Source organism: Lissotriton vulgaris, chromosome 9, assembly GCF_964263255.1.
Source record: "Lissotriton vulgaris chromosome 9, aLisVul1.2, whole genome shotgun sequence".
Taxonomy (NCBI): Eukaryota; Metazoa; Chordata; class Amphibia; order Caudata; family Salamandridae; genus Lissotriton; species Lissotriton vulgaris.
The window spans coordinates 371091251-371115084 of NC_141697.1; the positions used below are offsets into that span (position 1 = coordinate 371091251).

The 23834-nt window shown below is 46.0% G+C and overlaps 1 protein-coding gene across 2 annotated transcripts in view; it reads right to left on the reverse strand.

Moving 5' to 3' along the window:
* Positions 1 to 23834, reverse strand: part of ATG2B (autophagy related 2B) — a 1072129-nt gene that overhangs the window by 583557 nt on the left and 464738 nt on the right. For both annotated transcript variants that reach the window (XM_086937744.1, XM_086937743.1), the window contains exon 19: positions 22378 to 22535. In XM_086937744.1, coding sequence (XP_086793870.1) covers positions 22378 to 22535 — 158 coding nt within the window. The remainder of the gene's footprint in view (positions 1 to 22377; positions 22536 to 23834) is intronic.

Below are 23834 nucleotides of genomic sequence, written 5' to 3' on the forward strand. Positions count from 1 at the left end.
ATATTTATGAATTGGATAGTAAAAAAAAAGCTTTCCCACATTTGTAAATAGAGCAACGTTCCACTTTTTATTACAACTTGCTCTCTGTTATGCTTCGTAAAGGAGGGAGCAATCCAGGACCTTAAGACCTTTGAAAAATACATTATGACATGCCTCGATTCTCAGAGAGATCTCTCCAATTCATATAAACCCCTGATGATGGGAAAAGGAAAGAAAACGTGGAAAAACAGTGGGGGGAGAGATAGTTGGATTTGGAAAGGTTATGCGAAGATATAATCATTAGTCAAAAAAATTCCATAACAGGAAACATAGCAACATACTGATGTACAACTGGTATGACCCCCTCTCCCCCCGCCCCAGCACCTAAAGCCAATCTATCCAGGTGTGTACAGCTTATGCTGGAGATGTGGGAAGGAAGAAAGCTGTACCTTGCACACGTTGTCGTTCTGAAGTAAAAAGGGACACTTTTGGAAATAAATTCTCAGCAGGGACAAGCAAAGTATTGGATCCCCATACTAGACTCTATATACTGGGACTCAAAGAGTTTAGAGCGAAAAGTATGGACAAATAAACTGTGCTGGACGACCGCTATCAAGCAGTTAATAGGAGTTGATCAGAAGAAGGAAGAACCTCCTACCTTAAACGGATGGTATACTACATGATGGCACTTGATTCCATGGAAAGAATAAATAATGGATTTATCTATATGAACGGCATAAACGGTTTGGGCAGATCCGGAAACATTTGACTGATCAACTTCTGGGGACAGAAGATTGCTCAGCCAGACGACACAGATTCAGAGCACTGTGCTTGAACTACTAACCCTTTGCATGTACAATAGTCAACACAGCAGCTGTCTTGTGTGTTCAAGGGGAAAGGGGTGAAGTGGAAGATTGTAGGGATTATGGGGGGGGGGGATGTGAAAGACAAGGTGCATAGTTCCATACTGAGAAATGTAATGGATAACTGTATATATTTTCTTCATAATAAAAAAATCTTTCAAACAAAAAAAAAGACATGCTCTCTGGTGGTCAATTAGGGGGTGGGGAATCAAATGTACTTTTGCTTGCAGCCAGCAATATGTGTGCAGCAGTGATGCGTCCCTATCTAAAAGATAAAACCAGTGACGCATCTTTGCTCTTCTAACTATAAAGCGCAATTGTTCCATCCACACTGCATACAATGAGAAAACAGCACCCACAGCCTGAACAGTGATGCTTGGTACTGCGAGCAAGACTTTATTTAAAGGTGTTTACAACACCATTCTCAACACAGCCACAACACCGGCCAATGACAAAACAAAACGAGCCCACACACAGCCACAAAAACAGCCCACAAAGTGACCGGTCAGCCTGGCCCATCTGGCACTGCCATATTGCCCTATAGACCAGTTTGGGCCTGACAATATTCTCAATCTATGCCACAAATATTCCCCACACGTTGGATATTATGTTAAGACCTACATAGTTGAGAAGATTGGTGAGTTCATGGCTAGGACAAGTGACTAGCATTAAGATAAATATGTTTCCCAGTCTTCTTCACTCCTCTATAAGTGTTGCAAACAATCACCAATTATGTACAACAGGAGCTTTTGGCCTATGTCTGTGAGGGTTAATAACCTAGAGTCTCCAAAAATACTTTATATGAGTCGCAAAAGGACAGGGATATTTGTATGCATCAATTGGAAATGACATTAAAGCAGCCAGGTGTTAGAATGGCATCGCCACTCACAAACTAAGAGTATAAGAGAAGATGCACATCCCTCAACAGCATACACAATGGATCAAACCTAAACAGACATCAAAGATAACACTTAAGCCAATGACTACATTGTTAGAATGCTGGGAAACAACATACATAAGTAAACGGTTGACTCCCTTATCATCCCGATTGATTCCTATAACATGAAACCCAAATGTCATACTACGGACGACGATCTATCCCACGCTCAAAACTAGGAGAAAAGGAGACCCCCACCCCCCAAATTGGGTGAATTAGTAGCAAAAGAAGAGTTACTCAACTGACAAAAATGTGTAAATGTTCTCGATCTGTCTGTTTCTAGGAAACAACTAGCATCTCCTAGACTGATGCTGACTGAGCTGCATGCACTGACAGTTACAAATATGAATTTATTAGAGGTAGAAGAGGGAGTGGCCGCCCAGGACACAGCAGAGGGCTACAGGGAAGATGGAGAGAGGGAGTATTTATCCTGAACCCCAATCCAAATTGCTCCAGACTGAACGAAGGTAAAAAGAGGCCACTAAAAGAGGCTAGGCCCAGGCTATTTTATCAGGTACAATAAGAACCTGAGCAAACAAAAGGACCATGGGGGGAAAGGCACAATGGTTGTTAAACTAACATCATATAGCAAAGAACCTAGTATCGAAATACCAGCAGCTCGGATCAAGTTACAAATTTCTAAAGAGAAGCCGGAAGAAGCCCCAGGTCCAAATGGAATACTGCCAATCCTGAATAAGTATGATCTAGAATTCTTTAGTAACACATTAACTCCAATCTGTAGAAGCATCCAGGAAACAGAAACAAGCCCGGCCTCTTGGAAAGGATCGATAATCAGCCCATTTTACAAACAGGACAATAGGAGTAGCCCTAATAATTACCTTCTCGTTGCCTGAAAGGATATAGAGGCAAAGTATTATGCAGGGCTAGTCCTAGAGGAATTGTCATTCTGAGCATTGTCCAAAAACATAATTCCAGTAAACCAAACAGGGGTACGCAGAGGGCACGGCACCACCACTAACGTCATGGCGCTAACTTTACAGATAGACGTGGCCAAAGCTGCAAAGAGCTTGCTATTTTTATGCTTGATAGATTATAGCACAGCATTTGACCACGTAGATCGAGCTAAACTCTGGCAGAAGCTGGAAAAGTGGGGGATACCTAAGCCGCTCCTCGACCAGTTGATCATATTTCATACCTATACCTGGGTCAAGATTAAGCTGGGAGCCGGGACGCACCTCTCAGGGCGAATTAACACATCCAAAGGCCTAAAACAAGGGTGTGTTCTAGCCCCATGCTTTTCAACCTCTTTTTAGCAGACCTCCAAGGGAAATTGGATAATAGTACATCGCACAACCCACGGTTGGGAAATATCTCACTGTCCAACCTCCAGTACACGGACTACCTGGTTTTAATAAGCCGGACCCCAATTGGTCTTCAACATCTTCAGGATGTTACCAACAATTTATCGCAATGTAACGCATTACACATTAACTTAAAGAAAGCAAAAATGATGGCAGGGAATTAGAATAAGATCATGAAAATCATGTGGTACCTGGACGGGAACAGCCTAGAATGGGTAACCAGTTACAAGTTTCTCAGAGTTCTACTTGACAGCAGAGGTTCGTACAAATCCCAACTGGAGGCCTTGCGACAGAAGGGCACTACATGCTATCTCGCAATGAAGCCCCTAAAGAAAGTCCTACCGGACCGAACACTAGATCCCCTACTACAGGTGATTCCAGTTTTCCTGAATATGAGGATTGCCCAGATGTACAATGTGGAACCAGGGATATGTGAGTAGCATCGAAGGCTGGAGGAGGAGGGCTTGGGGACTCTTCTGCAAGATGATATTGCAAAATGTAATATGCACGGACTTACTGTTGTCATGATGTGATATTTTTTAATCCTTACAAAAATTACTAAAAGATTTTTTTTTTAACCTAGCATTTACTATAACTACTTGAATGTAAAACCAAATAATTTTTGTAAAGCGTTAGAGATAAGACCAAAATCTCCAATCAAATCACTATTCACACAACAGCAAACAAAGAGAGGGATATCTAAGTCATAGAGGAATCCCCAAAATGTACACACAAATCAGAAACATGAGCATTTGACAAAATAAGAAGCAACACTAAACAAAGAAATAGCAGAGGACAGAACAGCTGCAAAGTCCTCAACATGCTGTCACTATAAAGAAAACTCATAAAAGATTGTTGAGATGGTATTCCCCATCAGAGAAGTTGCAAAAATGAAAGAACAATGGCCATATGTTGTGACGATGCCCAAATATCCAATCATACTGGAAAACGATATCACCGATTACTGTTTTTTTATTTTTGATTCTTGTATGGTTGTGATTTGTGCCGAATAAAGATTATTATTATATTATTACTGAATAATACTGTAGCAGTTTGGATCACTGACAGAATACCGGAACAGACATATCGTGTGGACATAATATTGCGCCAAAAATATCGAGGACCAAAATATCGAGAAGGTAAGTGCCAATAGGCGGGCGCTGAAGGGCGCACGGCAAAATGGCCGCACCCAAGTGAGGCTCTGTCCGGATGAGCGCCAATCCGTCCAGTATCCGCCAGCTAATGGCTGCATCTATGCATCTATGCCTCTACAGCGACTGCACTGCTCCAGCACATTTTGAAGACGGTTTGGGACGCTGGAGATCGACTATTGCAGGATCTGTGCCGCGAGGCTCTGAGAGTGGCCCTCGCCTGCTGCTGCTGGCCGCTCTCCTGCGATCGGAGGTGTATGCCCACTGCTGTCTTAGCTGTCGATTAGTGTGGTGAGCTGCCCTGAAATCACTGACTGGGAGGTTCTTGGTTCCGAAGACTGTCGAGCTGAGTGCCGGGCTCCAGCTGGTGAGCGCGAAGCCCCGGCGGAAGATCCCTGTGAGTGGGCATCAGACGACGCAGACAAGCCAGTGTGGATCAAGACGTGGCCTGTGCATCTGAAGAGCCTGCTGGCGCTGGCTGTGGTGAGTGGGGTACGGCTCAACCCTGGCTGTTTGCCGCAGAGGCAGGTGCAGGCCTGGGTACGGGCCCCGGCCTGCAAGCTGAAACTGGGGGCTGGCGGGCAGGGGCCTTGGTTCCCACCTTATTTGGCTGTGTCTCTCGAAGCACCGCACCTGAAGTATTGGATGCCTGCGGGGATTGATCAGTGCTAGTTGGTGCATACCTGATCTCCCCAACAAACTATTCTACTGCTGCGAGACCCTTGAGCGGCTGTTACATGCCTGAGGACTCGACGCTGCGTGTTGGCCTGCCTCTCCTTGCCCACTCGCCTCTGCTTTGGCACGCATTGAGCCTGCTGTCTGCTGCTTGAGTGCGGTGTGGTTGCTGTTGGTCTCTGTCTTGATCCGACTTGCTCCCTCCCCAGAGTGTGCTGTCCCCTGGGACTGACTAGTGGTCAACTGTGTGCATTGCTGGTGCCCCTTCACATCGGTGCTTGGTAGCCTTGGACTAAGCACGATAACTCCCCTAACAAAAACTGTAGCACAAGGCCATAAGTGCATAATGTGTACCCTGTGGCTGTGGAGCCTATCCTATGTGCAATTGACGAGCTCGTACCTGGGTTGAGCTCGGCAGTGCTGGGGTTTGCCTTGTCTGGGCCTGGCTGCGCATCAGTTTTCCTGGATTGCCTATGCTGCTGGTCCCTGGGACAATGTCTTGCTTTGCTCTCCTGGAATGGTGGCAGTCCCTATTATCTAGTCATACTTGACTGTTTCGGGGTCTACTGTAGGGGGTCTTCGCCAGGTGCCTTCCTGCGAGGGTGAAGCACGGTCCGTGATATGCGTCACCTACACTGACATGCACTAAAAGGGAGGTGCTGCGGAGTCCTGGGGTATTGTTTTATGGTGGACCACTGAAAATTCCTGAGGCATGCGGATCCCTTTCCATCTGGATGTACTAAACTGCGGGAGCTCTCCCCCCTTGACTCAGCGTGCCGGAGTGTTTATTGCTGAGATCTCTAATATCCTGCCGTAAACTTAGTACAGGCCTGCAAGGAGTGCACATTTCTGGGATCACTGCACTTGCTCACTGTCTGGCATACGCGGCGCACCTAAGTGTGGTAGAGATGAGGAGAACTGACAAAACCCAATGCAGCGCAGCCTTCAATCCATCGAGGGTTCCATGGCAGCGGTAAACCATTGTTTAGACCATATGTCTGCACAGCTAGAAAAACAACATGCCCACATGGGGGAGGTGGAGCAGTGGGTATCTGCAAAGGAGGTTGGCCAGAGTGAAGTCGCGGGGAAGGCGCTTAATATGGAAAAAGCTTTAGCCCTTATTCAGGCCAAAATGACGATTTAGAAGCGCGGTCCCGGCGCAACAATATCAGGCTCACGGGGATGCCGGAATCCAGCAATGTTGGAAAGTCATAACATCCTAAAATGAGGCTTCCGACTAACCAAAAATTGTCTAACAACTCTAATAATCGGACGCCATTGCTTTGGTACACTGCACTAGATTTTCAGAATGTTTACACCGGAAGGGTTGTAGCACATTGGAATTTGGACGGTATTTTGTCAACTATCATACATTAAAGCTTCTATACCACCACTTTTGTACATTTATGTTGTTTTAATATATTTGGTTGCCCTCTCTCAACAATTCTTTTAGCAAAAACTAAATTAAATTAGAATTTTTTTTTTATGGAGTGAATATGTCAGAGAAAATGTTTTGTATTGAGATGGGATCCCTGCATTAAGATTATTGCCATAATCAAAATTTGAGTTCAGAACCTACTAGTGTTTCCTGGTAGTGCTGGGGAACAAAATTAAATCACTTTATAAAGGCTGGAGAGGTAGTTATAATGAAATGGTTTCTTACCTATAGAAGCAGTTTTACAGCTTAAAAAAATTTCTGGATTCACATGTTGTGCAATATTCTCCCATCTAGTGATTGAGGTCGCAAATCTCCAAAAAGGAGTAGTCCTTCCTCTCTTTTTTTCTTCTTTTGTTGTGTTGGGGCATTGATGGTTTCACCAGTTGTGTCCTATCCTTCCTCCTCTGATGTCATATGCCTTCCCCGGAAGCTCCCAAACATGGTCACCATCTTCTGATTCTTGTTTTTTCCCTCTCATCTACTAAGGAAGGTGGGTGGGTCGCTTGTGAATCCTGGAAATTCTTCAAGCTGCAAAACTATTACAGTTAAGAAAACATTTTGATTTTCAGTGTGAATCTTTTCTGGATCACATGCGATGCATTGATTTTGTAGCGGTGTATTGCTTTGCCCACTTGCGTAATCTGAACTTACGCACACCACTTACTCACAGAGAAACTCCAACACTCCACTGGAGGTAAAAATGAGCTTTATTAATATTGTAGGCAAAGGCAATAAGTCACTGAAACTAATAAAGTCTTAGGCACCAAGTGAAAGGCAATAAACAATGAATACACCACACTATATACATAAATATAAAACTGTGCATACAGGTATATAAACAGTTAATGTACAAAGCACCTCACCAGATTCATTTGCAGCACCGGAGGTTTCAACATCCCTGGGCCAAGCACTGAACACCAAGTGGGGAACCCTGCAGACCGGGGGCTCAGGGAGTAATCTCTTCGGGCACCAAAGTTGTCCCGCGAGTGCGTCCACTCCAAGACTGAGTTCCTGAGCTACACCCCACAGACACCGCTTTTTATAGCTTAAATCAACCTGTTCGAGAAGCCTCTAGCAGGCGCTCTCGCCCATCAATTCACAAGTGCTGGCCCCCATCTCTGCATCAGACCCACCGAGACAGACCTGGCCAGATTCTGTTTAGGCGGTGTCGAGGCAAAAGACATTCCTTTCCCAATCTCCGGCCTTGGAAACTGGCACGGCCATCCTCCCTCTGTCCTAGCGATAAGTATGGAATGCATGAAAACACTCTGAAGGTACAACATAACCTCACGAGGCATCCTCACGAGATGCCTCGCACCTGCTTGTACTGGTTTACGTGAATACCATGTTTATGTTACTGCTGAAGTGTAACTCCAGGTCAAGGCAGCTCAAAATGGAAGTGCGATGCAACAAAATGGAAGATCAGAGCATTGCATGGAATCGAGGTCAACATATGATTTAGCACGTGTAAAATGGCAAATGCAACACAAGCGGTTTCCTTAACTTGTGATGGCTGTGATGAAGATGAGCTTAAATATGTAAACAGATGTTTGAGTATTTTTTGCCCAACTTGAGCTTCCTTGCTCATTTAAATGTCTATGTAATAGTGTTTAGTAAACATGTTGGCTGATGACTAAGCATCTGCCATGCAGATGTCCTGTATGGGTATATTTGCTAGAAAGGCAATGGTAGCTCCTTTTTTCCGTGTTGAGTGTGCTTTTAGTGCAGAATTTAGGTGTATTCCTGCACTTGTGTGACAAAGTTGAAAGGTTTGGGATATCCACCTAGCAATCACTGGTTTACCCAAATTGATGTTTGCAAAGGAAACAAACTACTGCTTTGTTTTCCTGTTTGGCTTTGTTTACTTCATATAGTACATGATTGTGTAACACTCTCTCTTCTTGATTTTCTGGCACATGCATAAAAGATTTTGAATTGCATGATTTTTGTGAAGTGTGAAATTACCTTGGATAAAAACAGAGGATACGTTTCATGTCTATTCTGCTGTTGTGAACTTGTAAATATGGTTCTTGGATTGTGAGTGCCTGCATTTCACTCACCCTGCGACGGGATGTCATAGCCAGCAGAAAGGCTGTTTTCAGTGTGAGTATATTTAACGTGGCTTTGTGTAAAGGATCAAAACGTTTCCTCGTTAGATCTGTTATCACACCATTTAGATTCTATGTGGGTGCTGGTACTCTTCTGGGCTGAGCTATTCTCTTTGGTCCTTCTAAGAAGCGTTTTATTACTAGTGTTCTGAAAAAAACTCTTTCTATATGAGCGTTGGTGTAAGCCACAATTGCTGCCAATGTACCTATAAAGAAGCATACAACAGTTTGCAGTCAAGAAGGTGTGTAAGATATTTAGTACGGTTATGTTCACCATAATGAGTATCTCTCCCATCTGGCTATGTGACACTTCCTGTTGGCCTTCTTACTTCTCTGAGAACAGCCATTGTATTTTTCAGTAGGTAGGTCCAGATGTCCAAATTTGAAGTCTTCAGGAGCCATGCTGCCAAACTGAAAGACTGGTTCTGGGTATAGACCTCCACCCCCCTCCCCCACCCCACCCTTCCATTGATACCATTGATAGCAGATCTTGTTATTTTGGTAATCTCGGAATGTTGCCCAGCTTAATTTCTATTTGTTTTAAAAAACCATACTTGTCTCGCTCACTGAGGGGCAATCAGCATTTACGTAATCTTGGCCTGTTTGCATTTATGATTACTCAATCCAACAGTGGTATCGGTGGAAAAGCGAATGCAAATATCCCTGAGCAGTTTATAGACAGAGGATTTCCCAGGGATTGGCAGTGTTGCTGTCTGGATGCAAAGTATTGGCATTTTGTTTTTGTTGGAGTTGTAAATAGATCTGCCTTTGGGAGTTCCCTATCTAATGAATGTTTGTTTGAGTACCGCTTGACTGAGTTCCCATTTGTGGGAGCTTGACCTTTGTCTGCTCAACTTGTCTGCTTCTACGTTGGCATTCCCTGGTAGATGAAATGCTGTTAGATCTATTTGTCTCTGAGTTACCAAACTCCAGATTTCCAGGGCTAGCTTTGATAGTGCAAAGGATTGAGTTCCTCACTGTTTTATTATGTAGAACATTGTAGTAGTATTGTCTTCATGAATTAAGATTGTTCTTCCCCACAGTTTGTTCTGAAAGGCTTTTAAGGCTAGGAACACGGTCTGGAGTTTCAGGAAATTGAAATGCTGTACCACATCTTGTTCAAATACCTCTGACCTTGAGAAAGCCCATATGAGCTCCCCAGACCGGCATCTGTTACTCTTGCAGTTGGTTGTGCAAATTGCCTTCCTTTTGTTATATGTGATCTCTTCCACCGTGCTATTTCCTTTCTCTGTGACAACCACTAGATCATCCCAACTCTCTGTTGCTTGTGATCTTAAGCCTTTCCTGAAGTGGTCTCACGTGTAATCTTGCATATAAATCAGAGGTATGCATAAGGACGTCTTCCCCCAAAAGATTCCACTGTCCTCGTTGTAAGAGCGTGCCCCTTCTGGTAAAGGAGAGTTTCTTGAAGTAGTGACATTATCCTCTTTTCGTTGGATTATACCTTCCCTACTATTGAATTGATTCTTGCTACCAGGAACTGTTTTTCTTGTTCTGGATTTGGCGATTATTTTTCCATATTTATAAAGAATCCCAAAGTGAAGAGAGTTCTTGTATGTGTGCCTCATATTTGCTGAAGGAGTTTGCTCTTACTAATCAATCATCTAGGTAGAGATATATATGTATCCCCTGTCTTCTCAAGTGTGCCGCTACTGTTGCAGGACACTTTGTAAACACTCTTGGAGTTAATTCTATCCCGAAGGCCGGCACTCTGAACTGGTAGCAAGTTTTGTTTACTACAAATCACACGTATTTGTTAGGCCTCGGATTCATTGGATGTGTAAGTAAGCTTCTTTCAGATCTATAGTCTACATGTAATCCCCTTTTTGCAACTGTGTTATGACCTCCTGTAATGTTGTCATCTTGAATTTTAATGTTTTTATAAACTTATTTATAAGTCTGGAGTCTAGAATAGGCAAAGAGATTGTTGTACTTTTGGGATTAGAGAATATTTTGAGTCATTGATCTTGATCTCTTCTCTGGGCACCCTTTTTCCTGAACTATTTTAGGAGTAGACATGATGTTTCCTTGTTTCAATAAACTTTTTTGGTCCCCTTGCTATTGGTGTCTTGGCAAATTCTATGCCATATCCAAATTTTACGATGTTTAATATCCAATAGTCTGACTTTATCTTACTCCACTCCTGAAGAAAGATTTGTATTCTGCTGTTTTCTCTGTTTGCCAAGTCACTTATTTGAGAGGGCTGTAATCTCCCCTGTGAGGCTGACCCTTTCCATGTCATCGTCCCCGAAAGGACTGGCATCCCTGAACCTGATATTACAGGTGCTGGTGTTGGATGTTACTTAGAAAGTTCTGGTGAGATGAGCTACAAGGAAAAGTATCTCTTCCTGTAGGTCTGCATGTTTCCTCTAAATTGCAATGCTTCCATTGATGTTACCGTTTCATTATAATTTTTCAGCTGTTGCAGAGTTTCATACACGGTGCAGCCAAAAAGTTTTTCACCATTGAAAGGGGTATTTATTGTGTTTGCCTGTACCTCAGGTTTGAATCCTGAGATTTGCAGTCAAGAGTGGTGTCTTTAAAATGGTTCCCACCGTCATTTCATGGCTTGCATTGTCTGCCGCGTTTAAGGCAGATCTTAAACATGTATTTGAAAGGTTTTTACCTTCTTCTTACATTTTTTTATGTATGGAGGGTGTTGGAAAAGGCCCTTTTTGCAGGGTCATCCCTAAACTTTGTGCCTTGTATTTTTTCTGACCTGTTGTTGTTGGTTTTATGCCTCTGGGCACTTTACCACTGTTGATCAGTGCTAAAGTGCATATGCTCTCCTTGTGTAAATCTGACTGTGAATTGGTAAATCCCTAATTGGGTTATTTGGGTTACCTGTTAGTCCCTAGTAGTGTGGCCTGTGTGTGCCCAGTGCTGGTAACCCAAATGCTGCTGGTGGGCCTGCAGCTCTGGTTTGCGCCACCCACAGAGGCAGCTTGTAAAGTGTACCTCAGACCTGCCACTGCAGTGTCTGCATGCAGTCCAGAACTGCCATCTTGGCTGTGAAGTGCCCACACTTCCCAGCCCCTGAACCTTCCCTTAGCATTATGTCAGTCACCCCTATGGTAGGTGCATTGTGTGTGTAAGGTAGGACATGGCTTAATATGTGTAGCATGTCCTGGTAGTGAATTACCCTCCATTTTGTTTTTCACTGCTGCAAGGCTACCTGCTCTCCATAGGCTACAATGCGCAGACTGGCTATTACATCTTATAGTCCTATCTGACTCAGGGAACATGGTAGAAATTTGTGTTTAGTATGCCTGAGCTCAGAATAATAAAATAAATCTTTAGGCAAAGTTGGTTTTAATATTCTGTGTTTGAAAATACCACTTTTAGAAAGTAGGTATTTTCTTGCCTAAGCCTTCCAGTGTGCTCTGCTGTTATGTGTATTGACTGTCTGGGTTTAGAGGGACAAGGCAGGCTGAGTCAGACCTGATTTGAATAGAGAGATCTGCATTGAGTACAGGGGAGGGGTAGCTCCTGGACCTGAATAGGGCTGTGCCTGGCAAGGTGAATGCTGGCTCCACCTCCTACTGTGCGTCTGATGGCAGACCCCCTCTTTCTGAAAGGAAGGATGCAGCCTGGTAAACAAAGTGCTCCAGGCCTGAGCAGAACTGGTTCTGGCTGGGTTCAGTGACTAGAGACTTTTGAGAACAAAGACTTTTGGGGTATAAATTTCGGTGCCAAACCTCTGATTTTTGTATTGCTCCTGGATGTCAAGAGGAATCTCTGTCTGTGTTACTGAAGGAATCTGTCCTTGTGCTTGAGTGCTGTTTCTTGGATTGGCCTGCAGTAGTTCCCCTTGGCTTGAAAGAAAAGGGAAAAAGGACTTTTGAGAGACTTTTATTTTGCTCAGCAATCACCCAAAGCCTAGAAGAGAGCTAGCCTCCTGCTGGAGTCACAGGAACATCTGACTCGCCCACCAGCCTCCTGATTCCTCCCAGCGAGGATTTTTATCTGCAGGTGAGGTGCCTGTGAGTTCCAGGGCCTCTGGTTCTACTACAGAGAAGAGAGTGCTGAAAATCGTCGCTAACGCCCGATTGCGAGCCGCCGCAGCTGAAGAGCGTACAAACTAAAGATCGTCGCATCGCACAATCGAGGGCCCCAAAGTGGTAGCTAGCCCCAGAGATCATCGCATCGCACGTTTGCGGGCTTTTCGAAGGCTCGCTAACCCCGGATCATTGCATCGAGATCATCGCAGCGCGGACACCGTGCGTCTGCCATTTTCCTCGCATCGCACCCGGATTGTCGCTCCCTCGCGGGGCGCCATTTTTTTTCATCGCAACAAGATCGCACACGCAACAGGATCAGCGCATCATTATCCCTCGCGGCAAGGATTCAACGCATCGCTGGCCTAGCGTGAAGAAATCTGCTGCTTTGTCCCGCACGCACCCGCAGACTGGAGCATCATCCTCCCTTGCGGCAAGGATTCAACGCCTAGCGTGGGGAAAATCATTGCTACAGCTCGTTTGCGACATTTTGCTTGTTTTGCTACGAAATCCAGGTACTTTGTAAGTAAAAGGGTCACAGAGACCCCTGCTTTGAACTGAACCCCTATTTGAACACTTAGAACTCTTATTCCAGCTTTTCAAGAATACCCCCCTTTTTCAGTGTTGTGGCTTTTTAAAGTTATTGGTCTTGTGTTAAGTTTATATATAAAGATACTTATTTTTTATAACTACTTGTGTGGTGTCCCTTTGTAGTGTCCTTCCCTGTGTTACTGTGTATGATTATAAATGCTTTACCCACTGCCTCTGAATCAAGACTAGCTGCTCGTGCTACGTTACCACAGGGTTGAGCAGGGGTTATCAAAGAGTGTAGCCCCCTTACTCTGACTTAGGAAGAAGGGTCCCTACTTGGACTGTGGCCAGTCAATGCCAACTAGAGACACCCATTTCTAACAGAGGGTCTTTTGAGGAACATTTATATATATTCTCTACCCTCAGTGTCACAGCTCTGCACACCGGAGGCTCCTTGAAAGTTTCACTCCTTTGATCCAGAACACTGGGTCACATCGGGAAGGACTGTTTTTTTTATCTCTACAGAAATTAAGTGTCTCTAGAAGGAAGAATGAGTGAGTCTTTTTCTCTTCCAACTGAACTTCATATTTGTCTGCAGCCTTCTTGATGATATGGCTGTACATAGCAATATCATCCGGAGGAGAAGGCCTCGACGGATAACAATTAATTGCTACTTCAGGAGAATCAGTTTCCAGGTCTTGCCTTTGTGTCTCTAAATATTCAGAATTCTCTGACCCCTGAAACACCCCTAGCCTTCTTGTTTCTCCTTCTCATAGAAGAATTCCTCCTCTTTATCCTGAGGCTCCAGGATCATTGGAAAGTCCAGTTCTTTTACCTCCTGTTCGACTAGCTTTCTTGGTCTCAAAGTTTATTGTGAAATTCAGGGTTGAACGTCAGCCTCAATCTTCTTTTCGAAGATGGGGAACCTTTCAACCATGTGTCGATTGTCAATGTTTTTCGGCTCCTCTCAAACTTTTCAACATCTAAACATCTAGAATTTGAACGTCTTTCGCTAAAGTCGTCTTTTTGGGAGTTTTGCCTCCTGCAGTGTCCCTGTCAAGGGATATGAGGAGTTCCTTGTCTTTAGGTTTGCCGTCGCTCAGCAACTTTTTCCAACGTCGAGGCTCCTTTTGGTATTTTTGATTCTGGTTTTCGAGACTCTGCCAATGAATGTTTTTTAGGTGTTACAGGTGATCGCTTTTCTTCCAACTTGAATGATTCTCCAGGTACATCAACAATATTTAGTTTGCCAACCGAAACTGTTCCCTCTACTCCGTCTGCAACATTTTCTTCATCGCCGCTCGACAGGTATTTTTTTAGAAGGTGTTTACCTCTGTCTCTGCATGGCGTAGTGTGTGTGTGTCTTTGCTTCTCTATTGCCTTCAACTTCTTTGGTTTGAACCCTGCACAGGTTTCTAAACAATTCAGAAAAGTCCTTTTGACTACAGAAATCTTCTCCGGTACCTCTTTTCGGTGATCTTCTTCCGATCTTCTTTGACAAACTTTGTCCAAATTTCTCTCTTTTTTCACAAATGTTAGATCCCTCATCTAAACTTACAGACCCAACAGGGGAAAAGGAGAATTTGAAGATGGCGACCATGAGTGGGAGCTTCCAAGGAGAGTGTAAGACGTCAGAGGTCCTAAACCGAGCTAAACCACTTTTTCCCGCGTTTTCCCTCCCAGGTGTTCTCTTGTCCACTTCCTGCATCCCACTGACCCCACCCAGCGCCCCTCCCAAGTAATCTACTTAATGGAGGCCACAGCTCAGCTGTGCATTGGGGGCATCAAAGGCTTATCCCTCTGTGCCTGTCCACGCCTGAACTGAGCCCAGCACCCAAACCCCTAGTCCCCTCCCATCCACAGATAAACAAGCACCAAACTTCAAGCCCTCAACTCCGGACAACATAACAACTGCAGTCTTGCCTCCCCACTAGCAACAGCAGGACCTTTCTCCTTCGAACACTGCCCCTTCCACTGCAGCACAGAACCCTCTGTTCCCGAGTCCCTGCCCTCCACCATCACTACAGGCCATGCCTTCTGATCAACACCCAATCACTCTACAAGTAAATCAGCGACATCAGGGACACCATCACCTCTCTCATGCAGGAAAACGTCTTGCTCACCGAGATGTGGCTCAATCCTGCAGCAGCGCCCATCATCGCCACCACCACACCAACCGGATACAAGATAATTCACCAGGATCGCACCAACAACCAAGTTGGTGGAACAGCTATTATCTACAAAGGATCACTAAAATGCACAGCCACCACCAACTCATCCACCCCTCATGGAAGCCCTCAACTTCCAGGTCAACACCAACAGTCAGAGACACCCTCGCCTACAGACCCCCTGGACCATGCCCGCCTTCTGCAAGGCAATCACTGACTTCATCACCTTACTGGCCATCAACTCCAAAGACTTCCTCGGGGACCTCAACTTCCACCTGGAAGACCACAAAAACACTAACACAACCAATCTACTTGAGAGAATGGAAATCCTCAGCTGCTCCCAACTGGTTACGGATCCCACGCACATCACTGGACACACTTTTGAGCCCATATTCTCAGCCAGCGACAGAATCTAGTACAGCCATGCAAGCGAAATCATCTGGTCCGACCACTCCATCGTTCACTTCCACATCACAACCCTCCCCACCTGACGCACTCCCAATTACTCCTACAGGAGTTGGAGCAAAGTAACAGAAGACCTCCGGACCAACTTCCTAAAAACCTCCCCTACCGACGTCACCACCGACCATTAGTCAACAGTCGGAAACTTCAAGGCATGGATCAATAAATACGCTGATAAAGTCGCACCCCTCACAACAACCAAAAACAGCATATCCTCCAAATTCAGATCCCTCAAGGGCGCCTGCAAGTGCATAACAACAGTGACAACTTCAAACTAGCCCTCAACAGATACCACCACCAACTCAAAACAGCCCAAAAAAATCACCCTGGCCTTCCGCCTGGATGCCAACTCAAACCACAGCAAGGACAATTTCTGCAACAAAGAATTCTCCAACCACCCCAGCCACCAAGACCACCATCACCTCCGCTCAGGAGCTCTGTGACACCCTCGCAAACTTCTTCTCCTACACCAAAATCTCCACCACCTATGATAATTTTGATCCTCAACCACGGGAACTGAACTCAAACTCTTCAACAACACTGATCCCCACAAAAGCTCATGAATCGCATGGGAGCCTCGCTCTGCGAACCCAACTGCTACGATCTTACCGCAATCATCAACGCATCCATTGCATCTGCGTCCTTTCCTGAAGGATGGAAACACGTAGAACCAAAAACGCCCTGATTGCGGCCACAGACGACTTCAGGACTCTCCTAGACTGAGAAGAGACCGCTGCCCTGATCCTACTCAATCTCTCTGCAGTGTTCGACACTGTATCCCACCACACCCTCTTACAAGATCTCCAACAAATGGGGATCCAAGGGAAATCTCTTGAATGGGTCTCGTCCTTCATTTCCGGATGAACTCAAAGCAACCACCTCCCAGCCTTCACCTCAGGACCAAAAAAACATCATCTGCAGCATCCCTTGAGGATCCTCTCTAAGCCATACCCTTTCAACACATACATGGCACCTTTGGTCACCCTGGTCAGATCCCACTGCATGAATATAATCTCCTACGCTGATGACTCAACTCATCCTCTCACTCTCCTCAGACCTGAATAACAACAAATCGAAGTTCCACAGATGCATGAAGAACAAGTTACTTACCTTCGGTAACGATGTATCTGGTAGAGACATAGTCTAGGCGCAGATTCCTTAACTTAGAACATCCCCAGGCGTCAGACTGGACCCGGAAAATCTTGTGCAGCAGCACCTCTGCGTGCCGGGGGGCCGCGCCGTACGACTCCACCCTGACATCGTCCATGGACGTGACGTCAGCAGAGCCATATATGCCCCACCCTGGCGCACCGACATCAGTTTTCGTCAAAAGACTTTTCCACGTCCGAACGCAAATCCACCACCAAAAACTGTGAAAATATGGGAACAGTGAGAAGAAAAAGAAAAAACAAGGTCTGGTGAAAAACATCACCATAGAAAGACAGTGCCAGGCACCATGTATTGTAAACTGAGGGAGAGAAAAGAACAAACCACCACTCTGGGAGGGACCCCCACTATTGTTAAGTCCAAAACCTCCCCCGGAGGCAGAAGAAGATGAAGAGCATAGGCAGGATTCGAACCCTTGGCCTGTGTGAGCCTGTTCCACCAGAGGCACAAGACTTACCATTGAGCCATAGCTCCTTGGTGAACCATCACAAAGCAGGCAGAAAGGCTGCAACCACAATATATGACAGTGAAGGACAACCAGTCCAGAACCCAAGAGTAAGGACAAATTACCATAGGGCATCCCCCAAAAGGAGACGTCAGATCCGAATAAGGGACCAACCAATGCAGAGACTGCAACCGCTAGAGTGCAAGGGAGGCAAGAGACCTCAAGCGGTTGAAGATGATAGAAGCATCGGACAACCCAGGGTAAGGGCTGTAAAGGACACATGGCATATGAGCATACTGTCCAATCACAAGAATGAGTCGGAGTGAAGAGAAGACGTCGCCCAGCAGAGGAATAAAGCCACCAAAAGATCCGGGAACGCAAGAAGCCCAACCTGAAAAGATTGTCAAAGGACGGGGAGGACAGGCGGGCATTAAGGAATCTGCAGTTAGACTAGGTCTCTACCAGATACATTGTTACCGAAGGTAAGTAACTTGTTCATCTGATAGAGAAGTCTAGCCTCAGATTCCTTAACTTAGAATAGATACCAAAACCATACCCCTAGAGGAGGCTGGACAGCGAATGAACCACACTAAGGTCCAGAGAGAACCTAGCCATCAATAACATGACCAAAAGAGTGTCTTCAACTAAAGGGCGAAACACAGTGGGGACAGAAATGACAGCGCAGCCAACCACCAGATTCCTATGCTCTGAAGAGAGCGGGAACCAAGTGGAGGCTAGGGCACCACAGCCCATCCAGAATACCACGAAAACCCCCATATGTAGAGGGGGCTGAGAAAAGGAAAACACCAAGCCAGAACGCTTGTGCCTGAGCAAAAAATAGCGAACTTCGAAAGAAGACGAGCAAAGGGGCATGAAGGATCCGCAGGATCTAAGGTGTCGGCAAGAAGCCAGACCTAGCCCCAGCGAAACAACTCTAACAGTGTAAAACACTGCTGAACCTACTCCTGTAAAGATACGAAGGTAGCAGGATACTGACCCCTGCCCAGCAAGGGCTGATATGGAACAAAAACACACCCAGTAATGAAACTGGCATGAAAAGGGAGTTCGGCACCTCGCAAGAAGTAGAACTGAACCTATGGACCCAAAAGACTGGTAAGTGGTATGGTGGAGAGAACGTGTACCGCCCCCACATGTACCACAGAGGAAGAGTACTGCTGAGACCCTAGCCAGCCAGACATGTGTGAGAGCATTGAAAGGATGCTCATACACAACCAGAAGGACACTCATACGAAGCCAGAAGGTGCCTGTAGTACCATAACAGAAGGGCACCAGGAAGCAAGACAGCAGGAACATCTGAGATGAGCACAATAGCAAAAAGGTAACGGGCCACAAACACCAGAGAAGATCTGGTGAGGTAAGAAGACAGGGCCAATACCAAGGCAGGAAAGCCCGCACAAGCCATTAGGAAGAGCATGGCGCAGAAACAGCCCAAAGAGGATGCTGAAACCTGGCCAAACCCAGGGACTAAAGTATGCTAAAAAGTACCAGCAGTTATATGGGAAGTGGAACTAGTCCAGCCTATAAGCAGCGTCTGATCTGGTCCGGAAGAGATAACAGTCCCCTCGCAGGACAATTAGAAGAAAAGACGAGCCTAACAATGGAGTAGTCAGGACCAACTCACGGGTCCTAGACGCCAGGAAGAGCGGAGTCCAAGGAGAACCGGCTCCACGAGCTCGCCACATTAAGAACGCCAGCAAAACATATAAATCCCAGCGAGGAAGCAGCAGGGATGTGGAGAAAACTATTGGGGAATAAGCCGAAACAACGCAAAACAGAGAGGCCCACGGCAACTCCTTACTGGCGAGAACAACCGAGAAGGGGGTGGCGCCAAAAGACCATGTGACAAAAAGCAGGATGCCAGGCCATGCAAGGTAGATACTATACAGCATAGACCTAGGCCAGGAGTCGAAGCACTACAGACAATGCGATGCGACCCTGTGGGACACAGTAAAGAGGTACATGAGTCCCAGAGGGATACCCACAAGGAAAAACTCCACAGGAGCGTACGAAGGCAAAGGCAGACACCTGCCACCAGCTAATACCCCACATAGGGCAAGGGTCAACCTCTGGCAAGAGGGGGTCCTTTTGGCAAAATAGACCGTCAGAGGACTGAAAACTAAAACAACCCAGCCATATGGCTATACAGACAATACAGAGACACTAACCTGCCTATGATACAAACTGGGCAGTAAAGAAAGACCCGCAAGGAAGAAAGGTCAGTCAGTGGCACAGCAGAATTATGGTAGACCTGACAGAAGCCTGGAGATCGCTGCAACCTCGTGGGACTCAAAATCGTCAATTGTATTAAATGGCATGTCTGTGAGGCTCTCCCGAATATTATCAGGGAAGCGACTGTTGCACATCCAGGCATAATGACGCAAAGCCACTGACCGTGCAAGAGCACGGCCCACAGAGTATGTGGTATCCAGGAAGGAGCGTATTGAAAAATGTGCCATCATCTTGCCCTGAAGGACAAGACGGAGTAACTCCGGGCGCAATTCCTCCAAAAGAGAAGGGAGAAGGTTAGCCATGGAGTCCCAAAGTGCGGAGGACGCATGTGCAAACACACATGTAGTGTTTAATGTGCCCTGGCTCCGGCGGCAGGGGTCTGCCCAGCACCATGTGACTCTGGGCAATAGCTTGCTTAATCATCCCAACGGCCCCCAGCGCTGGGATGCCTCCAGGTAGCTGTGCACTTTATAAATACTGAATTTACATTTATTTACATGGACGCGCTACAAGAAGCAAAAAGCTATCTTCCACATGCATCCAGCCACCGGGATTCTCGGGTGGGAGGAAACAAGGGCAAAGTGGAGGAGTCTTGTAACCCAAAAGCCGCCTGAATTACCGGGCCCTGAGCTGTAGGGTGGAGGGACAGGCAAAGTGGATCCCCCGGGGCAGGACGGTGCCTACTAGCAATGGCCCGATCAACCGGGGCTTCGGAAGAGGCCTGTACCCATGTGCCACTCAGGACTTCTAATAAAGCCCCCCCAAGGGGTAGCAAGGGCTCCATGGTAACGGGCGCGAGATGAAGCAGATCCATTAATGGATCAGGATTGAGGGGTACCATAGAAGGCTGAGAGCAGAGGATAGCAGCTGCTCTGTTGATAATCCGCTCATGGGCGGCCCCATGCTCACTAGTCACCGTAGGAGGGGACAAAAGGCCGTCTGTAGGAGATGATTGGGACTAATCCTCCCGGTTGCCATAAAGAGCGGGCCGGGGAACGACCCAAAGGACATGCCTCACTAGGGACCTGCACCAGTGGCCCCCGACTAGGGGAAGCAGCAGCTTCTGTAAGGGCCGCAGCGGATACCGGTGTCGCCGGACACCGCTGAGGAATCAGAAGCAAGAAATCTGGAGGGAGGTCAACATCAGGCATGGACGCCGGTGTCGATGAACGTATGGACACCGGCGGCGATGGATGAGTCGACAGCGGTGTCGGTGGGTGCCGTGTCGGAGTTGACTGGACGTCGACGGCCTCCACGGGGACGCTACCTCGATGTCGACCTCAGTGGACGCTTGTGGCTCCGCTTACCTTTTTTAGGGAGCCGGTCGCAGGAGCGAAATCGGGAATAAGCCCCTTCTGGAGAGGGAGAGCGGCAACGATAAGAGGCTAGTCCGGACACCCGTGCGGCCAACAGCTTCATACGGCGTTCCCATAGGGACTTCGGCTTCATCTGTTGACAGTCGCTGCATGCTTTGGAATCGTGGTGCACACCAAGGCACCACATGCAAATAAGGTGCGGGTCAGTGCCAGACTTCTGACTCGCACAGGCCTCACAGGCTTTGAACCCGGAGGGCACTGCACACTGTTCCGGTACGACACCAGTGGTGCCAAGAAGGCCCAAAACTAGGCCAGGATCGGCATCGTGATGCAGAAAAGAAGAAAACTAATGTAGGCGAGCCGGGGCAAATATGGCTCTGCTGACGTCACGTCATGTCAGGGCAGAGCCATACGGCGCCCCCCCCCCCCCCCCCCCCCCCGGCGCGCAGAGGTGCTGTTGCACAAGATTTTCCGGGTCCAGTCTGACGCCTGGGGATATTCTAAGTTAAGGAATCTGCGACTAGACATGTCTATCAGATCTGTGTCGCAAGCAGGATGCAGAGCAGATGCCTCAAACTCAACAATGACAAAACCGAACTTCTCATCTTCAGGAACAGCAACTTCCTGTGGGACAGAGCACGCAAGAGACCTCTAAATCATACTCAACAACAAACTCTCACGAGGAAGAAGATACATGCTGTCCCACCCACCTGCTTTCTCACCCTGCTCTTGCTCCGTGAAATCTTCAAATGGTTCCCTATCGATATCGGACTCAAAGAGCTACACGGGCTCCTGGTCAGCAAATGGTGCCACTTCAAACTGCTCACACACGCCAGAAAAGCCCTTCATAACTAGGGTCTAACTTACCTCAACCAAAGGGGGAACTTCCACCAACCCATCTGCAAACTTCACTACTCATCCATCTTCCTGGCCCACACACCCCGCATCCGCAGGTGCGGTAGCAGCACCTGTTCACAGGCCAGATCCTAGAATGGCCTCCCACTCGACCTACACATATCTCCCACCCTGCAGGAGCTCAAGACGGACCTGAAGACCTGCTTCTTCAACTAATTAATCTCAGCAGCAGCATCCCCGCCAGCGCCTGGATGCCCTCATGAGTGATACGCAGCGCTTTACAAATCTGTTTTGATTTTGATTGATTGAGGAGGCAGAATAGGACACCAAATGGTTGAACCGTTGACGCCCAACAGCAGCAAAAAAATAAGCAAAGAAAAAAAAAAAAGAGAAGTAGGACGACTACTACTATATTGGAGAATTCCGGACCCAACCACTAGATGGCACAATAATGCACAGCATGTGAATCCAGAAATGATTCACGCTGCAAGAATACCTTTTGCTGTACTGCAAGTGCTCCTGAATTGTCTCTACTAGTAAAGGACATCTCATGAGTTTGTCGGAAAGGCAGCTCTGGCAAAAATGTGTGTTTTATATTTCTATCTATGGTGATTCCAAGAGGATAACGCAATCCCCAGAACATGACATTGACAGAAAACAAAGTTCTATAAAAACAAGCAAAGAATATTACCATAGTGATTTACTGATTTAAACTGGTTCGAGCTGTCTTTGCTGAAAGTGTTTATCAGCTGGCTAGCCACTGAAAGTCCAATACCATAAGAGAGATTTTCAAACGTCTCCACTGGAGAAGGAGCTGTAGGTTCCCACAGCAATAAATCATTGCTGATCCTAGAAATAAAACAAAAAGGAAGAATTACTTGCTGTGCACAGATACAAGGGACGTTAGAAGAATACTCCATCTGCTTTAATCAATGGAAAAATAATGTTCAACTATCACAATGCCGCGCAAACATTACTGCTTTAATAAGGTTGTAACACGAGTAAAGAGTATGTCAGTACTTTGATACCAATATAAAACACAAGTAAATAAACATGCCATGCCTGGCTTCAGACATGATTTTTCTTGCCTTTTTAAGAAACAACTGTTTTACTGGATAGAAAGGAAGAATGTGCAGGCAGTTCTGAGATCCTGAACAAGTTACAGGTTTGTGTCTCTTCCACCAAGTCCGTGCCTCCTGCATTGTAAAAGCTACTACAAAGTCATGGTGTGATGTAAAGGTTAATCATCATCTGATTGGTATAACGGATTTTCTTTACTATGTTCGCCTAACTTTGATGTGAGCCAGAGATCGGAGGGCATTTTAAAAAGAAAAAAAGTGGGTTAATATTTAAAGGCTAGGCAATAGCGAGCCATTGCCTTTTCCAGGCTTTCACTGTTTACCTTTCACATACTAAGTTTCACATAATAATGTCTGTCAGCTCCCTCTCTCAGTCCCTGCACTTCGAGTCACAGGCCCCAAGTCAAGTGGAGATGACTGATTAATGATCCGGAGAAAGGTATATGAAGGAACACAAGCATATTGTAATTTCGGAGTTGAGAGAAGATTTAGAGGCATGACAGTGAAAGCCGATGTCAGAAGCTAAACACATGTTAATGGTCAGTACCAAGCTAAACTGCAGAGCAACAAATTCCAGGCAAAAATCCATAGGAGGAATTCTTGACAACATCACTTCAGATGGAAACAATAAGAACAGCAATCGTACTACAGAAATCTGAAAAAATAGAAGCTGCTTCAGGTCTTCAAAGCTTTAAAAAAAATGGCTAGGGTATTCTGATAACAGCCCTTTTGACGTTTTTGGTATGTTAGGCTTATGCCTAACATACCAAAAACGTCAAAGCCTAACATACCAAAAACGTCAAAAGGCTCACAAAAAAATAAATATACAGAGTTCAAACCACATCCCTTGTAGGGAACCAGAAAGAAACAAGTACGGGTAAAGCCGTTAGGCTCGGCTTGCATGTTGAGTCCTAATGAAGATACTTTTAAAAAGCCTGCTGCAGTTAAAAACAAAAAAATAAACCATTGCATCTTATACAATGCATCTATGAGATAAATAATTTGATGCATGAAGAGTCAGTGTATTTTTTAGATGTAAAATAGTCCCTCATACATAGCAATGCAAGCA